Source organism: Phalacrocorax aristotelis, chromosome 6 (genome assembly GCF_949628215.1).
Source record: "Phalacrocorax aristotelis chromosome 6, bGulAri2.1, whole genome shotgun sequence".
Taxonomy (NCBI): domain Eukaryota; kingdom Metazoa; phylum Chordata; class Aves; order Suliformes; family Phalacrocoracidae; genus Phalacrocorax; species Phalacrocorax aristotelis.
The window spans coordinates 28,747,887-28,775,242 of NC_134281.1; the positions used below are offsets into that span (position 1 = coordinate 28,747,887).

The following is a 27,356-nucleotide window of genomic DNA, read 5'->3' on the forward strand; positions in this document are numbered from 1 at the left end:
TTCAAATGTTTGAAAAAGTTTTTTTTATGAAAAGGTTTGAAACCTTTGAAAAGGTTTTTTTATGACAGATCTGATTTTAGCAGAGGGACTCCTGCCCTAGCAGTCTGCTCCAGAATGAGAAAATGTATACTGGTTCCTACAGCTGTGTAAGGTCCAGCAGTGTTGGCTCACGAGAATTTAGGCATATCGAGACACTTGTCACTCCCCCCATATACAGACCAGACACCAAGCTTTTGATGCCTCTAACATTTTACTCTTAGATCTCTTGGTCGTAGCTGACTTTTAGCCTTATTGACCATACAGTAATGGGAGAAAACTTTTTTTTTTTTTGCTATTTTAAAAATACACACTTTCTATCAGAATGATGCCTTTGCATTTTGAAGTACCTGCAAATGACAGGCGGCTCCTGGTTTTCAGCAAACAGAAGCAACAGGCTGGCAGCTATTTGATCTGAAGAGGTTTGGAGGAACTTCCCTCCTCGATCTGCTTTTTAAGAAATCTGAGGTTAAAGGCAGCAAAGACTCAGCACTCACACCCATACTGTAATTCGCTGCAGTAACTCTTTAAGAGAACGGCACAAAACATGTGGCAGAGTGCCGATACCAAAATGTATCTGTAGGAATAGAAATGGATTGATGTGTTGTCCCCACACACTGTACTGCTCAAAAAGTTTAGTTTTAACATCTCAATTAGAAAGAAAGACTAGCAAGCAAAACCTTGAATTTCCTGCTTGTGAGCTGTCCCACATCTCTTCACAATAAAAGCGAAAATATAATGCAAATTATCAAAATAAACTGTCTGAAACAGTAGGTGCCAAATATAGTTAAGTTTTATTTTTTGTTGTCTGATAACATTGTGATAACATAAAGCACGTATAAAGTATTATAAAACACTTCTACAAAACAGAGTAGGTCCATAGTATAAAATAAAAAATACAAATATTATGGCAACAAAGGAAAAAAATATTTAAAAGACAATATTACAATAACAGTACCAGTTTCTTCGTGTATTCCAAAATTTACTGAAAGTGTTTAAATTATGCAGCATTAAGAGAATTTGCTTTTATTTTCTCTCCTGATTTTAAACACGCAGTAACTCAGAGATAAAACCTATTAATCAACACAGAAGATGCTATTAATCATGTAACGTCGCATGTATATTTAAGGAGGGATGGTACAGTGGCTGTTAAAAGAAATGTATTATAATTACTTCCCTTCCCGTGGGCTTACAGTTTTTAGCCATTTAAAATAGCTCAGTAATTCAGGATAAAAAGAACAGCCACTGAATTAGCAATAAACTGATAAACGAGCAGTTACTGTAACAATTGTTTGTCAGAAAACTATCAAACAAAAGATAAGCTACGCTTCAAAAACTCTCTGCGCAGAGTGATGGCATTCATCATGCCTACGATCTTAGCATTTGCTGGGATCCCAACAGCCTTATCAGAAAGAGAGAGGGTGAAACTGGAACCCTATTAACATCAACAGAAATCTTGAGACCAAAATTCCACTTGCAGTTCTTGAAGGGAAACACATGTGCCTTCTGACCATGATACTGCAAATAATCCTACTTAAAGCGTGCTTTGTTTTCACCATGATGACATTCCTAGCAAAAGGAGTGCTTTTCTTCTCCATCTGCTGTGGAGTGCTGGACAAGTAACCCACAGGGTGGCTGGGGATATGTTTTTCCCCTCTCACCTCTGCAAACACCTTTGTGTGCTCTTTTGCATTAATTCTCACAGACAGCAATCTCACCTTGACTTAAATTATTCAGCCCCTGCCATTTTCTTCGAACTCCAGAGAAAAGCAGCTAAGAAAGAGCTGCTGGGACTGCCAGGTATATTTGCTGAGAGTTAATCCCACAAACTTCAAAAAAAATTAAACGAGGCAGCCAAGCGCCCAAAAACCATGTGACTCCTGCATCTTGCACAAAGTGCAAGGCCACCAGTGACCTCGTCCGTTCCTCTTGCTCTCTCCCACGTTACACACTTGCCAATTACATTATTTCAAAGGATGCTGGAAGTTTTTGGAGGTGCATCTGCATTTTTCTATGCATTTACAGAGTTATCTCAACACTTGTTGAGATGGTACTAAAATCGTCTACGTTTATGGACAGCCCTTTATTATTCAGCGTCCTAAAAATATATTTTTAAAAATAGCCTTTAACACATGAACTACTTCACATTCTTACCTAGGAACGTTTTAGCTATCCCCAGTAATCATAGCTACAGTCCCTCTGCAGAAATGTGATGCTTTTAATCGCGATCAAATGCAAAATCACTTTTAATTTGTCCATAGAACTTTTGGTCAGAAATACACGAACTAACAATAATTTAACACACAGGTGCTACTAGCTCAGGAATTCAAGCAATGTAATTTTGTGGAACAAAAGAGAAAAACAAAATATACAAGGTTGGATTTTTTGCTGAGTGGAATCATACGTTCTTAAAGAGTAGTAAAGTGGACTTCAGTTTTTGTGAAAATGTTTGAGATAAAAAGATGGAAGAGCAGATCCTTCTTAGAATCAGTTACAAAAGCCCTAGTAGCATTAATAACCAGCTGAGGACCCCACTTAAAATACCAAAGATGTATAAACCCAATTTCTTTGATACCTGTTTGTTATCAACAGTTTGTTGTTTTTTTGGGGGGTGGGGTTGAGACATCACTTATGCAAGAGAATTGAAATCTGAAATGCAGCTTGGTGATGGAGTTCTGGTAAGGCCAATGTAGCCAATGGTTATAGTGAGCAAAACACCTTCCAGAATAAGAAACCAACCTTAACAGAGCTAGTAAGCAATCAAGCGACTTAATGTACTAGGGAGCTGCAGTTGCCTAGGAGGAGTTAGCAAGTATTGGCTTTTCAAACCAAAGTCAGAGGAAATCTCACTGATACAAAGCAGAGGGGAATCTGGGCCCAAGCCCAGGTCTTGCTGGCCCCAGCCCAAGCATATTGTCTCTGTTATTGAAGTTTAATTCTACTGTGTTTCCAATTCCATCTTGCATTTCAAGACATGCCCAGTTCACATCAACTAAAAATCAGACAACTGCCCCACTACGAGAAACCACTGTTTACAATTTTTTGAGAAAAAAGAATGACGGTGAACCCAATGACCATAGTAAAAATAAACTAATTCCATGTTTTTTAAAATAAGGCTATCAGCATACTGAAATGTTTTCAATGCTTTTAGTTTAAAAAAAAGAAGTACAAAATTCAATTATTGAAACTTGAAAATTCACAAGAAAATATTTTCAGGAGTTTTGCACAGCCCTATTCAGGAGCAGTGATGCTCTGATAATGTCTTTTTAACTCCAGTTATAAAGATAGAACCAGCTTCTTGAAGGAGTGGGACCTGTGACACATCCTCTACGAATGGTTGTTGTTAAGATTATTCTTATTGAAGAATCTCCTTGCTTCAACACTGCTGAGAGACACAGAGCAGCGAGATGGATTCTCTTTTCTGTACTCGATGCTTTCCATCATAGCCTGCTTGATCACCTGGAAAACAGTGAACCACAAGTCATTCAGGGAAACAGCTAACATTTTAACAATTTATTAACTGATAGGAAAGACTCCTTCAGATATTAACAACTGTTGCTCCTGCTTTTATCACTGCTCCCTCATTGAACAAAGTGATCACTGAGTATTATTATGAGTACTATTTTCTTGATTGCATAAAACAATTATTTTAATTTAGTTAGTATATGAAGATATGACAGAATACCACCAACGTCAAAGAAGTCACGCAAGAATATACACCATTTAAACCAAGTCCCGGTGCAATTCTGGAAGGTAAGTCAAACACTGAGAAAATCTGTATTTAAATGATATAGATGATAATTATTATCTTGAGAAAGATTAAATCTTCCCTTTTGCTTCTTTTGTCCTGAAGTAACAAGATTTGTTCACTATATTGAAAAAAAAATATAATTTCTTTATCTGGGATGATCATTTACGTATGGCAAGTCACAGAATCACAGAATCACAGGTTGGAAGGGACCTCAGGGACCATCCAGTCCAACCTTTCTGGGAAGAGCGCAGTCTAGACAAGACGGCCCAGCACCCTGTCCAGCTGAATCTTGAAAATGTCCAACGTGGACAAGTCAACCACTGCCCTGGGGAGATTATTCCAAAGGTTGGCTGTCCTCACTGTGAAAAATTTCCCTCTCGTGTCCAGTCGGAATCTCCCAAGAGCAACTTGTGTCCATTCCCCCTTGTCCTCTCCATGGGACTCCGTGTAAAAAGGGAATCTCCATCTTCTTTGTAGCTGCCCCTTAAGTACTGGTACATGGGGATGAGATCCCCTCTGAGCCTCCTTTTCTCCAGGCTGAACAAACCCAGTTCTCCCAGCCTATCCTCGTATGGCAGGCTTCCCAGTCCTTTGATCAACATGGTCTCATGATACAGCTAGTACTAATTAAAAATATTTATTACCGAGTTAGTTGACAAAGACAGCTCCAGAGATCTTTACAATAATTTTCCATTTTCCGTTATTTCCAGTTGGAAGATCTGCATATAGAACTGAGTATAAAATCCTGAACACAACATCTACATTCTGTGTGGACACCTTTGCTCCATTATCCTGCAGGACTTTTGATGGTAAACTGACAAAAAACCCACAGGAACTAAATTTAAAAGAATATGAACTTACCTAGGGTGTACTCCAGCCCTCATTAAAACAAAGCAGATTTTTGCCACCAACTATAATGAGCTTTGATCCAGCCACGATTTTGGGAATACAGGAAGCACTTTGTATGTCATAACAATCAGGCAAACACTGAAGTAAACCCCTGTACCTTCTGTATCATCTACTAACTCACATCATCTACTTTCCCTTCAAAAATCCAGACCCTTTAAGCCCCTTCCACACGGCAGACATACATCTATGTTATTGAGGGTGTTGAACTCCATCAGATCATGAAGCCTCTTGAAAGCCTCATTGGAATACTGGAAGTTGAAGGTAGAGAACGGTGTGTTTGGATCATCAAAAATATCAAAGTCTGCCAAATCCTTCTCTTCCTGTGTTTCTCTTGGAATACCTGCACACAGAACAAATACAAAAATATAATCTAAATATTAGGTCTGAGGACTTACCACCTATTTTTAATGGCTCTTCTGAAATCCCTAACTACTACAGATAGACTTAAGAGTTATTTCAGAGACAAAACATTTCTAGTATATAATCACCATGTCTTTACAAAGCTTCAAAGGAACACCTAGGTTTAGCATCGGAAACTGCGTACTCACCTGGAGCTTTGTACTTCCGGAAGTTGATGTTGGCCAAAACAAAATGGATTATAGTTGGACAGTCTTTCTCTGAAGAGGTATCCTTTGGTTTGAAAACATAGCACTCCTTCATGCCCTCTCGATCAAATACATTTGGGTCTATTTTTGGGAAAGGAAGCTTATTCATTTTGGCCCATTTTTCAGCAAGCAAAATTTCCTGAAAAGATAACACAGACTCAGGTGCATATAAGCACCCACTGCAAAGTGAGTGAGATTTTTTACAGAGAGACACAAGTCAAATTGTTTACTAGAAGCAGTTTTATTCATGCATACTTCTTTAGGGCAGAAGGACTGGTCAAGTCAATCTTTGTATAGATGAACAAGTAAGGCAAACAGAGCACCTAATTCAGCCTGTGCAATCTTCACCTGCGATGATTCACAGGATGGAAAGAGCTGGTCTGTCATGTAAATCTTTGGATGAATTTACAGAGCTGACAGGTAGAAAAAACATCCATAATTTTACTTGCAACCTGAGTATCAGTGCTGTGGAAACCAATGAGAGTTAATAAACACCAATCCACGCGTTGTTATGTTCAGAGTCACATCATAACACAGACCAGCATTTTGAAAGCATGTTAAATGAAGAAGTAAGTCTGGAAAACAGACTTTTTTTCCTCGTGACAACTCAGTAAACAAAATAATCTGTAAGTAATGACTCAAAAGCGTGTAATGAGGGTGTGTGAGAGGGAGGAGAGGGAAGGTCAACATCTTTAATCTGGGTTTTGAATTAAATAGGACCCTTCTTTGGGCAAGTGTTTTGGATACGCAAGAAATTAAAAGATAGTGGGTGTAAAATGATAAAACAAGACTAGAGTCACTGACTTCAGCTGGTTGATTTCCCTGTGCGTTGGAGTAATAAAAGTACACTAGAGCGCTACTGCAGATACAGGCCAACTCTTGAATTGGCATTTACTCTTTGTAATGCAAGCAGAACCAATGGGATTGTGCAGCCAGCATACCAAACTGGTTTCTGTCCTTTAGGCCATTAGCATATAGCCTCTGCTTGTGGACTATACCTGTGTATTAGCTGGAGGTATGTCACTCTTTTTATTATACACATATTTGCGCTTTGGAAATACTGAACCATTCCCTTCAATGGTGGCTTCATGAAAACCTAAGGCACCGTTTAATTTTTCCACCATTTTTTCTTGAGTAAAAGGATTTTGCCTTTTTGAAATTAGTGTTTACAAAGAAACCTTCAGGATACCACTTGACTTCCAATCAATCTCTCCATGTTATATTATGTTCCCCAAATGGCATAGAAAATTGCAGCTGACGAAGACAGAAAGCACAGTGCCTAGGCTGAGAGTAACAGAGATGGCTATACACAGCCTTTTGCACAGACTCCATGTGCAGAACACAACATAGCTGGAGGAAAAAGATGTTTCAGAGGAGATGGCAATGCTGCATCAGCAAGTTTAGCTGACAAGGAAAATACGCAGTCATGACAAAAGAATTCTAATTGTTAAACAAATAGAAAATCAAAGGAAGAAACAGACTGTGGGTGGGATTCAGTCAATTAAGGAAAAATGAAGGATCTCAGCACTAGTACGAGCCTTCTCAGTGCTCTACTCTTCTAGGTAGTCCCCAAGAGACCCAGAGATCACAGAAATTACTCCTTTTTGTTCTCCTGAAGCTTGGGGTTTTCTGCATTTGACAACACTGATCTAGAGTTCATTTTGCTACTGCTTTTATTTTCTAATTTTTTGGGGGGTTTTTGTCTCTGATAGCATGAGGAAGGAAAAAAAATACTGTTTGTTCTAATTGAAATTTCTCTGTAAAGCAACAAAGAATGCCAACTGATTCTCAAACAGGCAAGTTTTCTTGGTTTCCTTAAAAATTATGTTTTAAAATCCACATGGGTTTCAAACAAATATTGCCTCTTTTTTGAGTACCTCACAATGGTCTCGTAAGCGCTGCTGTTTCTGTGTTAGCTACCAAAATGAGCATCATTAAATTTTTGTGATCAGTTGGAGCTGCCTGGATGCACAGATTGTACAGGTCGTCCAGAATGACAGCTGTGCTTTCCACGTGTGCTGGATTTTTCTGTGGTTGCTTTGCTCTTGCCTGAATGGATTTAGGAATCCTACTTACACAAGTACTGGGATGATGTGAGATGTGTACTGGGATGATGAGAGATCCTAGTGAGATGTAAATGAACAGTTAGCCCCGCTTCCAAAACGTTATATATTTAGCAATACCAGAGTGACTGAGACATATTTCTGCAAGATGATGACAGAAAAACATCCATTTACATCACAGCACCACAGAGGGGAACCGCTGTACAGAGCTAGAGCACTAGCACAATGGTAAGTGACTTATTTAATTGTTTAATACTACATAAAATAAAATTCTGCAATTCAGTGTGAAGGCAAAACTTCCATAAAAAAAACAGAGCTACCTCTTCAAACAAATTATATTAGCCTTCTTTGTGTCAGTTGTCCTACGTGACTCATGTAAACAGGAACTGAGGCAGAATGCAATATTCTGCCTTAATGTGGAAACAAATTGCTCCAATGCTGTCGATACAACACCACTAAGGCCTTCTGGAACCATGAAATGTGCAACCAACCCGACTGGAAGAATGCAACTGAGTCAACTTAAATTTATGAACACAAAGAAAGGAACAGCTTATCTTACTTACTTTGAAAGGAGGACTGGAATCACTTGGCCTTGCTGAAAAATCAAAAGAGATGATGAGATCAACACCTCTTTGAGGTCTTAAGATAAGTGGGTATGGTAAGTTAAAGGTAAGCCCACTGTCCACTATATGAATCTTTTTGCTCTTCACATCTAGTGGCTCATATATCCTCTCAAACTCATCAGGATCTGCACAGAACAAATGAAAACAAAACAAACCAGGAACACACAAGTTAAGAACTGAAATTGTGATGGGCTTTCAAGCATTTCCCCAAGTACTGAACATTCCACAGTATTCAAAATGTACAGTATCCCAGCTAACCATACCATGAACTCATGTGTAACCTTAACTCTCATTTTAACAGCTGATGAATGAGGGGAAATAATCAGAGCTGGAGGGGACCTCAGGAGGTCAAGTACACAAACACCACGTCCCAAGGCAGAAGCAGGGGCAGCTCAAGGCAAAACCGAAGGGCACAAACGCCCAGATTTGACCCTACTCTTCCCAGCTTTACCCCTTCATCCCTAACAACCCATACACAAAGGAAAGTGTTTATGGGACATTAAGGGACAGATTCCTAACATACATCCCCTCAGTGTCCTACAACCCCTGCCCAAACCTCTTCCCTAAGATTCCCTCCCAGACCCCCTATCCTTCCCAGCTCCTCTTTCCCAAATAACTGAAATTTGCCTAATGGCCTTGGTGTGGCTCTTGACTGATGCTTGTCTATGTCTGTTCCTGTCCATTAAGATTAGGACTACCAAGTCAAATGACTTGTTTTTCAACCTACATCAAATCTCATGACCTTATACTCACTACTATACTAGGAACAAAAGAAACAGTAATCCATATCTGAAACTTAAGCATTGGGCAGAATTACACGTAAGCCACTTACTGCTGCTACTGTCATGGTATAGTATAAAATAATTTCCTAAGATCTCTAATGACCAAACTGAGGGCTGAAGAAGATCATGTTTCCCTTTTAGCCCCAATATGCCCTGGGAGCAGCTCAGGAAAGAACAAGCAACTTTTCCTGTGTGCCTTTGTACTCACCCAAGTCTCTGGATACTACTAAATGATCCCTGCAGTACTTAAAACTTTTGTCCTGACAGTCTTTTCTTGCTCTAAATCTTGAAAATATTTCCAGTGCTTGTTCTTGCCTTTTGACTAAAAACTAATGCTCATATCTGTAGAGGGCAGTGTAATATAAGGAATGCTGAACAGAATAATATAATTATTTCTTAAACTTCCTAGCACCCACTTCTTGGTGATGGAAGTAATCTGAAAAAAAGATATGTTAATGTGAAGAAAATCCATCAGAAATAATTCAAACTCGCATTCCTATCATTTCAGGCTTCATGAGAAAAAATTATTGCTATGAGCAGCAATAAAATCTCAGAACAGTATTCTTTTTATTTCTATTATTATTATTATTATTATCATTATTAATATTAATATTTTAGGACACCTTGCTAAGAAATTAGGTACCACTTTCCTAATATTTGCCTTGATTTGTAAGGGAGAAAACACTTTCAAATCATTGCCTATTGTGCTAAACGGCCAAGTGTGTTTATAGACCTATTTTAGAACCAGACACATTTCATAACCATGAATTAGCATGCATCGATAAAAAGAAATTACTGTTTATCAAATTCATCGTAACTAAAAAAATACTGGTAAAAAATACACTTACTACAGATCCTTTTAGCATAAGTAAACCAGTTTTGTTTTCCCCTTCCTTTTTTAAAGACAATATTTCAAACATAATTTAACCCTTGTTCTCAACAGAATTTTTAAAAATTGCAGAAACATTTTTTGTTCAAGTTTTGTATTATCTTTTTTTACAAAATTTGAATCTGAAAGTCAACAGTGTTCCTTTAAACAAGACTAGCACCACCTATAATAATGTTTGCGACAGGAATGTTACTACATACACAAATGTCCTACCCAAAAGGCACTGAAGAACAAGATGGTTCCTACTGCTTACAGCCTTCATGACTCTGGCATCAAATTTTTCATAATAGATTAACGATACTTTACGCGATAAAACATCATAATGCCATCAATAAATTTATAATGACCACATAGATGGTTTTTATTTGTCATGGTCTTCTGTGATTACAGGAGAAATTAAACTTCAAGGTTTTTCTTTTATTATAATTCATTTTAGAAACACATTTCTAATCTTTGAACTGAGAAGAAAAGTTCCAAAATGCAACTTGTGTCCGTGTTATGGGGTCAAAAAGCAAAAAGCAATGAAGATAATCCAGTGTTATTTTAACAACATGTCTTTAAAGGCAGACTCAGCGTGCAATTTGATTTGATTTACACAGGATCTGGAGCCAGAGGCCAGAAGCAGCACACAATACCCCAGTGAGACAAGGCAAGCAGGCAGACTGAACTGTGGCTCAGGACACTGCAGGTGAGACTGCAATTGTTCCTGGGAGAGGTATAATGTACAGTAAATATCCCTGATGCTGAAAGAAGTGCCACCTACTCTATAACCTGTGCTGTAGTTATTCTGAAGGGCTGGATAAGAAACCTTTTTACTTTTTATACTTTACAACACAAGAATCCAGGACAATCGTTCTATATATGCACCCCTGGTAAGTCAATCCATCATTATTCTTCAAACAGTATGGACTGAATGGAGTATTTATGCTCTGAGAGCCTGGGACATTAATTTTCAGCCCATGCGGACTGCTTTTATGAAAGATGCATCCATATTATGAGAAGCTTTCAGTCCCAGCTCCCCACTCCCAGCTGGGAGAAGCACAAGATGTTTTACAGTATAGCTCTGTGTTAAACCAGCACAGCATGCCTATCTGATTTGCAGTAAGCGGATACACAAATGGATATTAAGAATTGTTTGGAAATAAAAAAGAGAGCATGTTCTAGAGACCAAACTTTGTCACAGATGGCAGCTTCAATGGAATTCTGGGAGATGAAAAGGGTATTTGCTACTGACGTGAGTTTACTATAACACAGTTTCCATAACTATTGAAATAAGGAAGCAGAGATGATGAGTTATTTTTTCCCTATTGTTATTCACTTGGCATTTTCTCAAGTGATTTTTGTGTGTTGTAATATCAAGGCACAGAAGCAGAACAACTCTGAGTTCACAATGAAATCATTCAAGGGGTGTAAAGTTTTAAAGCGTATTTGAGATCAATTAAGAAAATGCTCAGCATAAACAGAATCCATAGCAAAGCAAAGCCAATAATTTCATTTTCAGATCAAGTAGCTGGGATCTCTGCTGTAGGCACTGCAGAACCTAAATTCAATCCTCAGTAATGACTGTTAAGATTGGCTTAGGTCTGTGACAGTTCATCCTCTGCAGTGCAACTCAGTGGGTCTACAGAAGGTCTGAGATAACTGGAGGTGTAAAGTATTATTTATATCCTTTTTGATTTATTTGTTTCTCCTTCGGAGTGGCTGGCAATAAAGAAAAAGCAATTCAGACTTCTCTCTCTACTCAAGCTGATAGGTAAACTGCTAATGGTAGAAATAAATATGAAAAGCTTAAATGCTTCCAGAGCCTTGCTAATACATAATATTTGAAATTTACACCAAAGTTTCCTTTCTATCTACTCCTCTGAGTTCTTAGGCTCTTACATATATTAGCAAAATTCACAGCATTAAAATCTGGATACACTTAATCACACTACCAAATTATTACATTTTATATTAACTACTGAAATTTCAAGGGTTTTTTAACTATTCTTGACCATAATATTGCAACTACTCATACAGTTGTTAGATTTGGGTCATTAGTTCAGTTTATGAGTGTGGGCTTCATCTAAGACTAAAAAAATCACAGTTATTTCAAACTTTTCCCAGACATTTTACCCGAAGAAATTTCTGGCACTCAAAAGTAACTGTCTCAGAGGTGCAGGCTCATTCTGTCAAACCAGCATTTAATTTCAATTGAAATTAAACCCCAGGAAGTTGATAATTGATTCTGAAGATTATCCACTTCTTAATTATGCAAAATTCTCATCAAGTATCATTTTTTCCAACAACAAATTTACTACCCACTTTCCTGCCTCTTTTACAACTACTATAAATATTAAGATTACCCAGTTGTAAACACCTCTGAGATGATAAAAATATTTAGAAAGTGGAGTACAGATGGGAATTACGCTACAACCACTCAAAGGGATTTGTTACATTAAAAAATACACATTAGAACGCATCAGCTACTTAAGCTTTTAAACGACATCTGGTATTTATATTGCATAATGAGCAGCTAGGACAATCTGTTTCCTCTGAATAGAAAATAAGGGCTGAAATGACTACTGCTGTTAGGAGGGATGGCTGGCAATGCTGTGCCGCTACACAAGAACATGGGAGGAACACCATATTCAGAGACCTGTAGTTCTTCCGCTTGATACATGTCAGTAATAACCCACAATAATCCAGAAGCACTACAGTTTTTGTCACAGAAACTGTATATAGAGGTTCCACCAAGTATGCATCTTCACTCTGACCTAACTTTTCTATAAGGAAACTCACATCCTTAACTCAGTGCTCTGTTGCCTACGGAGGAAGTTAAAAAAAAGCACCAGCGTAAGAATACTAAGAAATTCATTGGCTAAGAATACTAAGAATACTAAGAATACTAATACTAAGAATCATTGGAACATGATTCCTAACTCTCTGCAGCTACTGTCCCAGACACCATATACTTCACAGAGTGGGGGAAGACACTGAAAGTCTTTTGCAAATTAACTTTTTTCTGAAATTCTTATTTTCCATCCACATTTCTGCTTCCTGCTTATGCCAACATGAAATGTGCATGCATCTACTCATCAGTCACATGTGAAATGTGAATGCAACTGACAGATCAGTTGCACTGGGAACAACATAGTGTCAGCAAAGCAAGGATCTACACATGAAGAAGTGTGTTGTCTCCACAGATTTTTCAGAGGAAGACAAAGACAGCAGAAGAGCTACAAAATTTTTGCAACAGGGAAGCCCTGTAGGAGGACAAGGAAAGGCTTTATTTCCACCAGAAGGCTTAGCACCAATAAGAGAAAAGGAACAACACAGAATACCCTTTGGAGAAATCCAAGCCCAGTGAGAAAGTGGCCTTAATGAAGGGCACCATACATAAAAGCAACCTGGTCACCTCTGCCAGCAATTCCTTCAAAACAAAGAGCCACTTCCCCTCCAAAAGGTACTGACTGTTCTGCACACTCTGCCAGGGGACATGGGAGGTACGCAGCAGTCAGAAGTCACTATGCGGTGCCCTCTGTGACATCCAGTCACCTCATAACCTCTGCTGCTGATCAATATTCACAACTGCTGCTACAGAAGTGTTTTCCTGCCTTCAGGTACCTGCTGTTGTAAGTCTCATAGTTAGATGTTACCACACTGAGAACTTCCCGGTTCTGGTTTTACTAATGAACATGCAGCAACTTAGGCTTTCTGCAAACTAACCTGCAACGGCTGCATCTAGTTCATCTTCCTCCACAGACTCCTGAGTAAGAAGGTCTGCCAGAGGAGAGAGCGGGTAACAGCTGTTGAGGTTCAATCCCAGCATGAAGTTGTGCACTTTCCCAGCACGCCCTTCCCTGGTGTTGAAAAGGGCACTATCACCCACCAAAGCCATCAGCATTCGCTGCACCCAGCTTTCTTGGCTGTTGTTCTGATATTCTTGATTTGCCTCAACATTTTCAGTGCCTGTAGAGGAAAATGAAAACAACCAATTGTGAGACACTTAACACATAAAGTATAAAACCAAGATTTCTGGGTCTCCTAAAATAAAGAACCTATTAAAATAAAAGGAATGGGTCATAGCCTTATTTCAAGGAGCCAGGGACTGAGTGTTCAGAGGAATGGAGAAAAACCATCCTCTTACCTTCACAGGCCAGTGAAACTTCATCTGCAGTATAGTAGTATGGATGTGTCCATCAGGAAAATAGACTGGGAATGTGTTAAATGACCTGAGCTGGACTTAACTAGTCTGGACAGCAAAGGCAACAAAGATACAGCTTTATCGGTGCCAGCATCCAAACTGCAAACTCCTGGACTCCAGGAACAGACCTGAGTTTCAAGTTACAACCACCTCTCTAGCAGCCTGTTCCACTGCTCTGTCACCCTCACAGGAAAGAAGTTTTTTCTCATATTGTGGTGGAACTTCCTGTGTTCCAACTTGTGCCCATTGCCCCTTGTCCTGTCATTGGGCACTACTGAAAAGAGCCTAGTCCCGTCGTCCTGACACCCACCCTTTAGATATTTATAGGTATTTATGAAATCCCCCCTCAGTCTTCTCTTCTCCAGAATGAACAAACCCAAGTCTCTCAGCCTTTCCCCATAACGTTCCCGTTGGCCCAGCTCTCCAGCCTGTCCAGGTCTTGCTGGATGGCAGCACAGCCTTCTGCTGTATCAGCCCCTCCTCGCAGCTTGGTGTCATCAGCGAACTTGCTGAGGGTACACTCTGTCCCTTCATCCAGGTCATTGATGAATATGTTGAACAGGACTGGACCCAGCACAGACCCCTGGGGAACACCACTAGTGACAGACCTCCAACCAGACTCTGCTCCATTGATCATGACCCTCTGAGTTCTGTTGTTGAGCCAGTTCTCTATCTACCTCCCTGCCCACTCATCCAACCCACATGGTTAGGTACCTAAAGATAATTTTCAATATGGTCTTTTCTTCCCACTGCCCCGTGTTTTCCTTGTGGCTGTGCCTCTTCTGGGAAACTGGACTTAGGCATTTTTTAAAACACTGTACCAAGCACTAGGAATTTCCTGTATCTGATATAAATTGTAAAGGTGCTAGAATAGATCTATGAATGCTGGAAACACAAACTAATATTTGATCAAGGAACCCTTGAAAATGATGGATAGCACTAGTATTCTGGGCTGATAATAATTCGAACATGGTTCTGAGCTCAGTAGCTTGCTGGCAATAGCCTTCTGGGGGTTCCTGGCTAGGAAATCTTATTTTGGGGTGTATGTGAAATTCACAGACCTCTGTGAAGCCCCGCTGAGCTGATGCCAAAATTGAAGATGTGCCAGAGAATAATTTGATCACCAGCTTGAGCAGGAGGCATGAAGTCAAGCCAAAGGCCCTCCTGAGGTGTCTTGCTCAACATTTCTCTATTCTGCTGAGCCACTGTCTCCCTTAAGATCCGAGGGTAGGCAAGTAAGTTTTATCATTGGTATAAATGAGAGCAGAGCTCTCAGTTAGAAAAGACTATTGGTAAGACTAAGGAAAAACATCCATGGCCAGCTACCAACATCCATGAACTTGACCATGCTACATGAAAGCTGATGAAAACAGTAAACTATGAAATAAAATGTGAGGATTTCCTTACCTTTTGGATGCTGTGATTCATCTTCACTGTCTGAACTGTCATTGCTTACAAGGTGCTTCAGCCTAATATTTTCTGTTGAAAGAAATGTAAAATTATTTTAAACTGCTAGGGTTTAATTATCAGAACAGCTAAGGATTTGAAAACAATTTGAGTCATAAAACTATCACAGTCATCTTAATAGAAAATACAGCTAAGATATTCAATCTGCTGTGGAGATCTCTACGGTCAGAATCTGAACAGAATATACTGGCTTTAGCCTGCAATTTTTGTAAAGCTCCTGCACTAAAGAGATTAGCCAAAGGGCTGAGAAAACAAAATGTAATCCTAAAGTAGTACCTACCACTCACCTCTGCACTACATATCTGATGCATTTCTTTCACCTTGATTAAAATTTAGATGTAGAGCTTCTGTCCTCTCAGTAACTCTTAGTGAACTAGGAAGATGACGATAATTTCTGTTAATTACCTGCTAATTTTTTAAAAAGGGAGGAATGCTTAACCTCATTCATACCTGTATGTATGGTTACCCTTAAAAATAGTGGGGGAAAACTCAAAAGCCAAGATCGTTATGAATAATAACTAGTGTTAAAACATAAAGGCCAACACAGTTACATGGGTAGAAAAGCCAATGGTTTTCATCTCATAACATTAAGTGAGAGAAATAAAAACAGAAATAAGTGAACTTCCCTGGCAAAAATCTGCCTTTTTTTAGGGTTAACAGATTTGTTTCCAAAACAATCACAAAATCATTGTTAACTGTTCATTACTATCTCAAGCAATTATTTCAAAGTCAAAATGAGTACTGAAAAAGCAACCTATTCCACTCCTCAGGTAAGGTTTGTAGTGAAGGGGAATTCATGTAAAAATAGATTTTAGGCTGAAAATATTGTTTTCACTAACTATAGAGGGAAGCCCTTCTTGAAGTACAGTAAATCTGCAATGTTTTACGAGCAGTCTCATCTTGGAAGCTTATATCCTACAGAGACTGGAGACAGGGACTGAAGCCCAGTGATGCAACTGTATCCATGAGAACTTTTGAAAATTAAAGCCCTTTATTCCCTAGTAGAATGTATGCTAGGAATCATCTCTGACTGAAATTTGAAGCCAGCTAAAATAAACTGAATGAGGGTTGTTTCCTAATGAGCTTGAACATATGTTATCAACTAATTGCTTTTTCCATTAAAAAAGGAAAATAATATCTACTTTTTCTCACAGAAGGATAATGTAGATGTTGGTCCCCGGTGGCACACCTGTGCTTCGGGCTCTAATTTCCAGCAGTGCTGTAATTCCTACCAAATGCAGTATTAAAACAATGTCAATTACACTTTGCACTTTTTGCTTAAGTCTATGTAATTCCTATAAGCACATCTGGCTGAAAGAGATTATTAAAGAAAGAGTCACTGTAATGTCAAGTGTAAAATATCACAGCTTTATCACCCTTGGTAAAGAATGCTGGATACAAATGAGCACCACTGTTGCTTTTTTTGTAAAGAGGATTATGCCCTCTTAGACTTACAACACTGTAAAAATCCCCACAGAAACAGAAGAGCTTAGTCATCATGTATTTTTCCTTAAATACTTTTTCTTTTTAATACTCAATGGGTCTTCAATATACCAAACACCATCAATGATCAAACACACCAAAGACAAACATGTACGAATTCTTGAGCGATGACATAGGAGACCGGTCAAAATAAGAAGTAGTTGACTGAAAAAGGAAGCTAACAAAAACAATAAATGCAATTTCTGGACATCAAAACATCTCTTTAAAGCAACCGCATGCCAAATTTATTATTTACTACTTCTAGGTGTGATTTATACATGCTGTGTGTAACACTGCCTCTCCTGATGTCTACTGGCATTTTGCCATTCACTTTGGTGGTACCAAGGTTTCACTGGGACATCTACTGCTACGGTAATAGGTTGTGATTCAAGTCACATTAGTATTTTCACATCTAATCCCACTTCAGATCCTACTTTTTAAATTATAGGTGAAATGAGCCACGGATGAGTCATAACATTCTGTCTCTAAACATCTTAAAAAGCTGTAACAGTCTTTTCCACTATCAAATCTACTGGAAGAGCTCCTCCACTACTAGGCATTAATACTCATGAGGTGTATCAGAAATATGAACCTGGAGGCACATGTCTCATTTTCCTCCACAATTAAGCACATTATCAAACAGCTGCATACCATCTATTAGGAGACAGACAGCAAAGGGGCTTGGGGCTTTTTTTGTTTGTTTTTTAAATCAAATCGATCTGCATTTTCTCTTCACACTCTTCAGAAATATCTGGCTGTCTAGCACAATTTATTTATTGGTTATATTTTCCCTGTAATGCTGTCTTCTGAAAAGGAAAAAAAAGTGTAACCCCCCCCCTTTTGTTATCAACTGCATTCTTGAATAAAACACAATAAAGTCTCTTCAAACCAAGCTACAACTCTTTCCTTAGAGTCATTACATTATTTGTGGATTAGGAATGAAACTGAAATAATTAAGTTAGTAAGCAAAGGATCAGATACCAACAGGTGACCTATGGTCAGAATGGAACAATCTAACAATCCAGAGATGATACACCCGGTTTTACTTTACTAATCCCTTGAATAAAACAGTCCAGTGTCAATAGATTACACAAGTAACCAGCAAGTATTTGTCAGCTTCTGATCTCCAGAAACTAGCATAACAACATAAAAAAGGGAGTTGGATTCTTTTAACTTCATGAAAATACTTGGATATATGCAGGTGACTTTCAGTTTAGAATCACAGAATCATAGAATGTCCTGAGTTAGAAGGGACCCACAAGGATCATTAAGTCCAACTCCTGTCCCTGCACAGGACAACCCCAAAATTCACACCACATCTCGGAGAGCATTGTCCAAGTGCTTCTTGAATAGCGTCAGGCTTGGTGCCATGACTGCCTCCCTGGGGAGCCTGTTCCAGTGCTCCACCACCCTCTGGGGGAAGAATGTTTCCTTAATATCCTGCTTAAACCTCCCCTGGCACATCTTCCTGCCATTCCCTCGGGTCCTATCACTGGTGACCAGAGAGAAGAGATCAGTGCCTGCCCCTCCTCCTCCCCTTGTGAGGAAGCTGTAGACTGCCATGAGGTCTCCCCTCAGCCTCCTCTTCTCCAGGCTAAACAAACCAAGTGTCCTTAGCCGCTCCTCATATGGCTTCTCCTCTAAATCCTTCACCAGCTTCGTGGTCCTCCTCTGGACACTCTCTGGTAGCTTCATATCCTTAATGTACTGTGGTGCCCAAAACTGCACACAGCACTCAAGGTGAGGCTGCACCAGCGCAGAGTGGGACAATCACCTCCCTTGACTGGCTGCAATGCAGGGCTTGATGCACCCCGGGACACGGTTGGCTCTCTTGACTGCCAGGGCACACTGTTGGCTCACATTCAACCTCCCGTCGACCAGAACCCCCAGGTCCCTCTCCCGCAGAGCTGCTCTCCAGCCTCTCGTTCCTCAGCCTGTCTGTACAGCCAGGAATACCAAGCCCCAGATGTAAAATCCAGCACTTGCCCTTGTTAAACTTCATATGGCTGGTGATTGCCCAGCTCTCCAGCCTGTCCAGATCCCTCTGCAGGGCCTCTCTGCCCTCGAGAGTGTCAACAGCTCCTCCCAGCTTTGTGTCATCAAACTTAATGAGTATTCCTTCCAGTCCTGCATCCAAGTCATTTACAAAGATATTAAAGAGCACCAGTCCCAAGACAGATCCCTGCAGAACCCCGCTAGTGACTGGCCATCAGCCTGATGTTACCCCATTTACTATGACCCTTTGAGCCCGACCCATCAGCCCATTGCTCACCCACTGCATTATGTGTTTATCCAGCTGTGTGCTGGACATATTGTCCAGGAGGATACTGTGAGAGACAGTATCGAAAGCTTTACTGAAATCCAGAAAGATCACATTAACTGGCTTTCCTTGGTCAACTAGGTGGGTGACCTTGCCATGGAAGGAAATCAAATTTGCTAGGCATGACTTTCCCCTCGTGAACCTGTGCTGGCTAGGACCAATGACTGCATTGTCTTTCTGGTGTTTTTCAATAACTCCAAGAACAATCTTCTCCATAATTTTACCAGACACACAAGGGACACTGACGGACCTACAGTTACTGGAGTCATGCCTGTCGCCCTTCTTGAACAACGGGACAACGTTTGACAGCTTCCAGTCAACTGCGACCTCTCCAGATTCTCAAGAGCATTGAAAAATCATTGAGAGAAGTCTCACTATGACATCAGCCAGCTTTTTAGGTACCCTTGGATGAATCCCATCAGGCCCCATCAACTTGTAGGGATCCAGCTGGAGCAGCAAGTCCTGCACAAGTTCAGGCTTGACTGGGAGTTTATCATTCCCACAGGCACGGTTCTCTAGCCCAGTGCTCTGGGGCCCCCAAAGCCCACCATCAGTGTTGAAGATCGAGGCGAAGAAAGTATTAAATGTCTCTGCCTTATCTATGTCCCTTCTTGTGAGGTGGTCATTCTCCTCAAGCAACAGGCCAATGTTATTTCTGGCCTCCCTTTTGCCATTAATGTATTTTAAAAAGCCCTTCTTATTGTCCTTCACTGTACTGGCCAGCTTCAACTTTAATTGAGCTTTGGCTGCACATATTTCCTCCCTGCAGTGGTGAACAGCATCTCTATAGTCCTCCCATGTCACCTGACCTTGCCTCCACTGGCCATATAGTTTGTTTTTCCTCCTTATTTCAAGAAGAATATCCCTGGTCAGCCGAGCTGGCCTTTTGCCTCACCTGCTTGACTTCCTACACTTTGGGATTGCCTGCTCCTGTGCTTTTAGGACATGGTACTTAAAAAGCGACCAGCACTGACGGACCCCAGCACCTTCAAAAGCTTATTCCCAGGGGACCTTTCTAAGTAGTTCCCTGAGCAACTGAAGTCTGCTCTCCTCATGTCCAGAGTTAAGGTCTTGCTAGCAGCTTCCCTCCTATCACCATAGATTTTAAACTTGACTGTTTCATGGTCACTGTGGCCAAGGCGGTCCCCAATCTCCACTTCACCCACAAGGCCCTCTCTGTTAGTAAGCAGCAAGTCCAGGAAGGCACCCTTCCTGGTCAGTTCCCTTAGTACCCTAAGTTCAGTTCAGTTAGTACCTGTACCAAGAAGTTGTCAACCCGAAGTTGTTATCAGTACCTCTGACACTGATCAGAAACAAAAGAGAAATAAAGAAAATTACTAACCCTCTTTCCCATGCCTCATCACCATCGACCAATTTCAGCTATTAAAGTTACTTGAATTCCACATTCTTAAAATGACTACCAGCAGAGTGCCATCCTTCCACAGAGTAATAGTGCACTGAATCTTGCTAGTAATTGTTTTGCATAGTAGAAGAATTATTTACTAATGTTACCTACCTAGTTCTTCTTCCATGGTGGGACCTTTATTTTGAGAATTAGAGACGCCAAGCACTCTGTTAAATAATATAGAAAAAGCACTGCCCCAGACACCTGGAAGGGAAAAAGTAAACAATAAATGGAGGCTGGTAGAATAAATAAAACATAGTGCACTATTTAAGCAGTTGCTCCCTCTCTGAACACACCTCTGATTTTAGAACATGCTAAGTCATAAGCTCAAATGTACATACTGGAAACAAAAAAACAGGGAATGCCAATCTACGTCTGTCAAATCATTCAAATGGACGTCTTCCAACAAATTGAGAACTCTGCTTCTTGTCTCACACTCTGTGTGATTGTATTTAAAAGCCCTTGTCCATGAACTACTGAAACTAGTTTTATTTTAAAGTCTCTTTCTGTCACATACTCACCCATCAAGAAATGCAAGGGATTTTCACTATACTTCTTCACCACTGTCCCCATAAAAAATTTGCTTCCAAACAAATCAGGTGACATAAAAGTGCCGTACTTTGCCATACCAATCTCATACGGACTGAATTCCACCCAGTCTGCAAAACAAGAAACAAAATTTTGCTTAGTTAGCAATCTCAACCTGAATAGAAACAGAGGATGAAAATACATAAATGAATGAAACCTCTCTCCAAGCAAAGACATTTTAGTTAAATGGGAAGCTAAATAACCAACAGGAATATCTCTTAGGTTGAGCAGAAGTCAACATTTTTATTTCACATGGACAGTCTAACATCTTGGCAGAGAAGGAGTTCTCATTCTCATTCTCTCTTATCACAACAAACTGTGGTGAAGAAATACGAGGTTGTAAAAACAGAAGTACAAAAGCAGCAATCACAAATGAGAAAAACAAAATGACATCTGGTTTTCATCTCATGCTTTGATACAATTCCCTGAAATGCAACGTGTGTCTAAGTTCCGAGTTTCTTTTCTCTTGAGTTCCAAGTTTCTTTTCTCTCACTGTGATCCTAACAAAAACTTGGAGGGCAGTGACAAAAGCAGCAGCAAAATTATTTAATGTCACAAAAGCTGTGAAAGATTATAGGAGAGGCATTTGGATTCCACCAAAACCGTAAAGTTTCTAGTGAAATCCAATATGAAAAGGAAAGGTGAGAGGCAGCTGAGAAATTTATTAATACCAAACAATACAAAACATAAAAATACATGCTATTTTATTGACTGGAGAGCCTTAATAAAAATATGGAACAGAATGGTCAAATGCACTTTCTGGTCTTAGCAGAAAATTTCAGAAGTGACGTACATTTTAAGATGTATGCCTTTTTTTGAAAATGGATTTTAGCTGATTTTGAAATATTTTCATTGATACCAGTGGAGTTGCTGACATCAGAGAATTCATTTCAAAAAGGCAGCAATAGGAACAAAAAATACCCTACATTTTTAGCATTTCATCCATTCATCTATTTAATGTTCCATGTTTTAAGTAGTGATTGATTTGACTGCTTCTGTAGACAAATTAGAAATAATTCTGAAATAGAAAGGCAAAAGAAACGCCTTCAAAAAAGCCCCACAAATCACAGGATGTCATCCACTTCTTGAGATGTTCAGTGTTTCTGTTGAAATGTTAAACCACTCATCCTGAAAAGGAAAGATTTAATCACGACTGCTGAGTTTGGCTTTGTGGGGCAATGCTTATCTCTCCTAAATCAAATACAACATCCTATTTTCCAAATAAACCACCCACAAATCTTCACATTTATTGGAAGAGGAGGAAATTCCTTTGAAGACCCAACCCAGGAATTTAATGATATTTCCCTTTAGATATATAAGCAGGAATTGGCAGATATGTATTCAGAACCATGTTGACAGCAAAACTAAATTCAGAATTAGAATGAATTTAATCTGTGATAATCCACTTTCATTTTTGTATTTGCACTGAAGAAGATTTCTCAAATCACATACCCTGCATAGGGAAATATGATTTCTGCTTTAAAATTAAAGGGCTTCAGCATTAGCTTCTGCCATTCCAGAAGCTCCTTGAGACAATGGTCATTTAAATGAGCAGGACTTGAATGTCCCAAGGGAGAAGACCTCTGTACCAAGAGAAATAATTAGTGTTTATACCTCTGGGTATAAACTGGGTTAGTTCCTTGGCTGTGGCTTAATCCAAAATGTACTAAAGTCAAACCACTCAGCTGTGTTCACTGCATTTTGTGTGTGGCCCTGATGTAAGTTAGATCATAACTCTACACTGCTTCATATCAGCTGAAGATGCAACAGATTTTTCCTGTTCGCAGCAGGGAAGACAGAGAGGTAATATTCTGCCAACATTACTGGGCACATAAATACATGCACTGTACTCACACACTGAGACCAGAGTCACTTTACAGTCCAGCCTTGCTGCATGCAGGCAGATCAGAATCATACCCAACCCAGTATATGTGTGATGAACATGGCTAACCGAGCACTGACTGAAGGATCCCTCTGAAACCTGGATGGAACCTGGAATCTGAGTGCTATGAATCCATACTTGAAGACAGCCCTGCTTCCCAAATGAATTCTGTAGCACTTACTGGTATGGAGTCACACAAACACCCTCTCACAGACATAAGTTTACTATAAGAGCAAAACCCAAAAATCCAAATTTTGACTGGTCTGGCATTGCATCAGCAGCAAAGCTGGTGAACAAGGCTGTTAGGGGATGGAAGCATGTGATACAAAGCCAAACATTAACTTCCACTCCCCTCTTTAACAATGGATATCAGTAATATCAGTTTCTTAAGGTCATGTCTTATCATTAAAGAAGCTATTGTAATAAAACAAAACAAAACACACCCCTGTCTTTAACTAAATCACTGTAATTATGTTCAGTTAAAATGATTAGTGCAGTTTTGGGTATGTCTGGCGCCACCTGGGTCAGAAATGCTATTGGAAGGGAAAACATGCAGAGCCTGGAGCATTAAAGCTATTAGGAGCTGCATGAAATCTTGCACCATCGCTCCTGGAAGGAATGTTATCTGATATAATTAATGCATTTCAACTTGAAACATCACCAATGATCTCACCTACATCTAATAAATAACAAAGTGCAAATATTTCTGTTCAAAACTTACTATGTATTTCATATAAAGAATAGCTGTTGAGTTCTATAAGGAGAAAAAAAGCTTACAATAGAAATGATCAAGATCGAGCAACCTATATAATGCTATAGATGATAGCCTCAAAAAAGCAAAAATAAAATCCACTGGCAGAGGCAATACCTGTTTTAGACCAGTTGGTAAGGCTAGAGGAATTAGACCAGCCTTCAGGTGCTTCTGGTCTTGCTTAGAGAAGGTCATTATTAACTAAAGATAATTTTGTTTTTAAAATGGTAATAAGTAACCCAAATAAAATGTCTCAGAAAACAGAAGCTCATAGAAAACCAAAATACTTTTCTTTTCAAACAAAAAGTTTTCAGTTTCCTAAGGAGGAAAGTAGAATTTCTCCCATTAAAAATTTAATCTAATTTACAACCTCATTTTCCATTACAAACAAGTTTTGACAGCAACTTTACCAAATTATCTTTTTAGGAAATGTGGATACAATCTCTGACTTATAAACCTTGGGCAAGCCACTTGGTGTTTCCCTTCTCAGTCTTATATATAAACCACACAGACATACATATCCCTTTCTTTGTACAGCATCTAGCACAACTGGAACCACTCTCAATTGAGGACACTTAGATGGGATTAAAACCTATGGAATAAAGAAAAGCAAAAGCCCCTTTTGTTCTTTGCACTTTCTGTACTTGCACAGTACTCTACATTGTGCAAGAAGTAAAAAAGAGGGAGTATATCTAATATGTTTGTTCAATTTGAATGTCATCCTCCTTAGAGAGAGAAACAATCTTGTATGACTGAAGACATTTCCCTTTGTTTGATATACTGATGTTACGCAGCTGTCGGCTGTTGGAGAAACACAAGCTTTCTTTCTGTCTTGGCTCCTGCAATGTAGTTAGCTACTTCATGGATAAGCAATATTCTTTTCAATTGGTAGGAAATAATTCTTTTGTAACATATAGAGAATAAAAATTGGCCACCACTTAACATTTCACAGAAACCTAAAGAGGCTGTTACTGTGTTAGACTTATTTTCAGGTAAAAAGAAAAAAAAATTTACAAAATGCTCTAAGAATAAGTCTCCAAACCCAAGAATGATAGTGAAATAAAAGGCCATTGACCTAAACTACAGTCTGTCTTTCCATGGACAGGAAAAGATGCATCTTAAAAGCCAAGAAAAGGCTCAGTTCCACCGTATGCTGTGAGGAACATGTCCATTTGATGCCTGCTCTCCACAACCCTTTAACCTTGGTGCAAATACTGCACCAACTGAATAAGTATCCACCTACCTAAGTATGTGATCACTTATCCCTGAGTAAATTCTTGTTATCAGTCTCTACTGTCAGATTCCTAGAAGGTGCTGAACACAAATGTGTCCATTTCCCCATCACCTTTTAAAACCTATCAGAATTGTACTTATGATGTTCCTATTTGATATATCCTTCGACATCACAACTTCCTCTTCTTTTCAAAATTAAAATGTCCCTGTACTCTGTTCATAACAAAGCAAATTTTGTTAAGCCCCGAAGAATGTTTCATCTCATTGCAAATTCTTTCCTAATCCTTGCCATAAGACTAGTAATTTCAACATGTACCAAGTTGCAGGATACAATTTTCACAGAAGTAATAAAAAATAGGCTTTTCAGCCACGCACTTGTCTCTTCTTGTCACAAGTTACTCAATACACAGATTGAAAACATACCTGCAAACATCAGCTCTGAGACATCTGGTTTGACATGGAGACAGGTAAAGAGTGGGAGAGCACACTGTGCATTATCGATTTTCTCTTTCATGTTGCTCAAAGTGGTGTTCATTCTCTGCATGAAAAGAAAGACATTATATCCAAACAGATCCTATAGAGGCCTGCTGGTATTTGGGAGACTACTCATTTCTCTGAAATCGTCAAAGAGAAGGAAAATGGATAAACTCAGTTATTTCCAAGAAAAACAGGACAGAAGAACTGTAAAAGGAAGTGATCTGTTTGAATACTTTTAATACTTAAGGAAGGAGTGGGAGAAGACACAGCAGGCAGCTGAAATAAGCATGTGTTATAGAATCCAAAAGAACGTGGCCAAAAAGAAAACAGCATTGCTGGACAAGGCAGATCCTTTCCCTCTGCTACTGTAAAAGACAAAAACAAGGAAAAACCTCCTAGGCAAAACTGCTACTAACGATCGCGTAATGTTTTTCTATCTGTGCTGGTTCTGAAAGATCAACAAAGATAACGAAGAAAAGCAAATGGACTATTAAGAGGCTTATATTTGCTAACCAAGGATCTGCATCTCCCCCAGAAAATATTCTGGAGTCTGCAGTCAAGAAAGACTGAAAGTCATTATGACATAATAGTACTAAGATGTACTATTATGTAGATGTTTATTATGTAGATGTACTATTATTAGATGTACTAATAGTACTATCTGTGAATAACCAAGAGCCTTATTTTCATTTTTCACTGATTGTGTCAGGTTCAGATTTAAGCCAAATATCTGTGCCTTTGTTTAACTCCTTAGAAAATGGGGACGTCTAATCAACCCCACAGATCATTAACACCCCTTTATCATAAGAAACTCACCCTATATATCAGTTACTAAAAGCTGTATTGCCTGTATTTAAAACCTAATGGCAACGTATACTCATGAAAGGGGCAAGTGTATAAAACAAGTCTGTGAATCTATTTACACATTTCAATCTTACGATAAGATCAAATCCAAACTCTGCTCACCCGACTCATCTGAAGTCTGTGTGCCTGATTCAGTCAATTAGGATTTGTCAACAATAACATACAAAGGTACCAATCATACAATCATAGAATGTCCTGAGTTAGAAGGGACCCACAAGGATCCATTAAGTCCAACTCCTGTCCCTGCACAGGACAACCCCAAAATTCACACCACATCTCGGAGAGCATTGTCCAAGTGCTTCTTGAATAGCGTCAGGCTTGGTGCCATGACTGCCTCCCTGGGGAGCCTGTTCCAGTGCTCCACTACCCTCTGGGGGAAGAATGTTTCCTTAATATCCTGCTTAAACCACCCCTGGCACATCTTCCTGCCATTCCCTCGGGTCCTATCACTGGTGACCAGAGAGAAGAGATCAGCGCCTGCCCCTCCTCCTCCCCTTGTGAGGAAGCTGTAGACCACGATGAGGTCTCCCCTCAGCCTCCTCTTCTCCAGGCTGAACAAACCAAGTGTCCTTAGCCGCTCCTCATATGGCTTCTCCTCTAAATCCTTCACCAGCTTCGTGGTCCTCCTCTGGACACTCTCTGGTAGCTTTATACCCTCAATATACTGTGGCGCCCAAAACTGTACACAGCATTCAAGGTGAGGCCACACCAGCGCAGAGTAGAGCAGGACAGCTGCTGTAGCCCTCTATGTAGCCTTCAGTGAAGCCTTCCTATTGTCTCTTTTTTCAGAAAAGCAAGTAATAATAAATAAAGTTGTGAATCTTTCACCTTGAAATTAGTATTTTGTTAAGCAAATGCTGCTTATAGCAAAATGTGCTTAAAGGGGTTACCACATTTTGTAATTCTTTTGCTGAAATTGCTTGAGCAGTAATTTTAATGGATGATACACAATGTTAAGAGCTTGCTGCAAGTACTCAGCAGTTGAGTTAATTTCTGTTGCACATGCATCTGTTGCATGACGTTTTCCTAGCTCTTAAAGAAAC

At 39.5% G+C, this 27,356-nt stretch overlaps 1 protein-coding gene across 2 annotated transcripts in view; it reads right to left on the bottom strand.

The window, feature by feature from the left end:
* Window positions 1-811: 811 nt before the first annotated feature.
* The window catches only part of PLA2G4A (phospholipase A2 group IVA), a 93,658-nt gene continuing 67,113 nt past the window's right edge, over window positions 812-27,356 (bottom strand). Inside the window, exons 11-19 of one of the 2 annotated variants that reach the window (XM_075096754.1) lie at window positions 25,396-25,510; window positions 21,040-21,177; window positions 20,630-20,722; window positions 15,252-15,323; window positions 13,367-13,609; window positions 7,928-8,112; window positions 5,245-5,440; window positions 4,879-5,036; window positions 812-3,495 (exon numbers count right to left, since the gene is read on the bottom strand). In XM_075096754.1, the coding sequence (XP_074952855.1) occupies window positions 3,364-3,495; window positions 4,879-5,036; window positions 5,245-5,440; window positions 7,928-8,112; window positions 13,367-13,609; window positions 15,252-15,323; window positions 20,630-20,722; window positions 21,040-21,177; window positions 25,396-25,510 (1,332 nt within the window). In that variant the 3' untranslated portion in view covers window positions 812-3,363. Of the gene's footprint in view, window positions 3,496-4,817; window positions 5,037-5,244; window positions 5,441-7,927; window positions 8,113-13,366; window positions 13,610-15,251; window positions 15,324-20,629; window positions 20,723-21,039; window positions 21,178-25,395; window positions 25,511-27,356 lie in introns of both variants that reach the window. The other variant, XM_075096755.1, reaches the window with a different exon arrangement.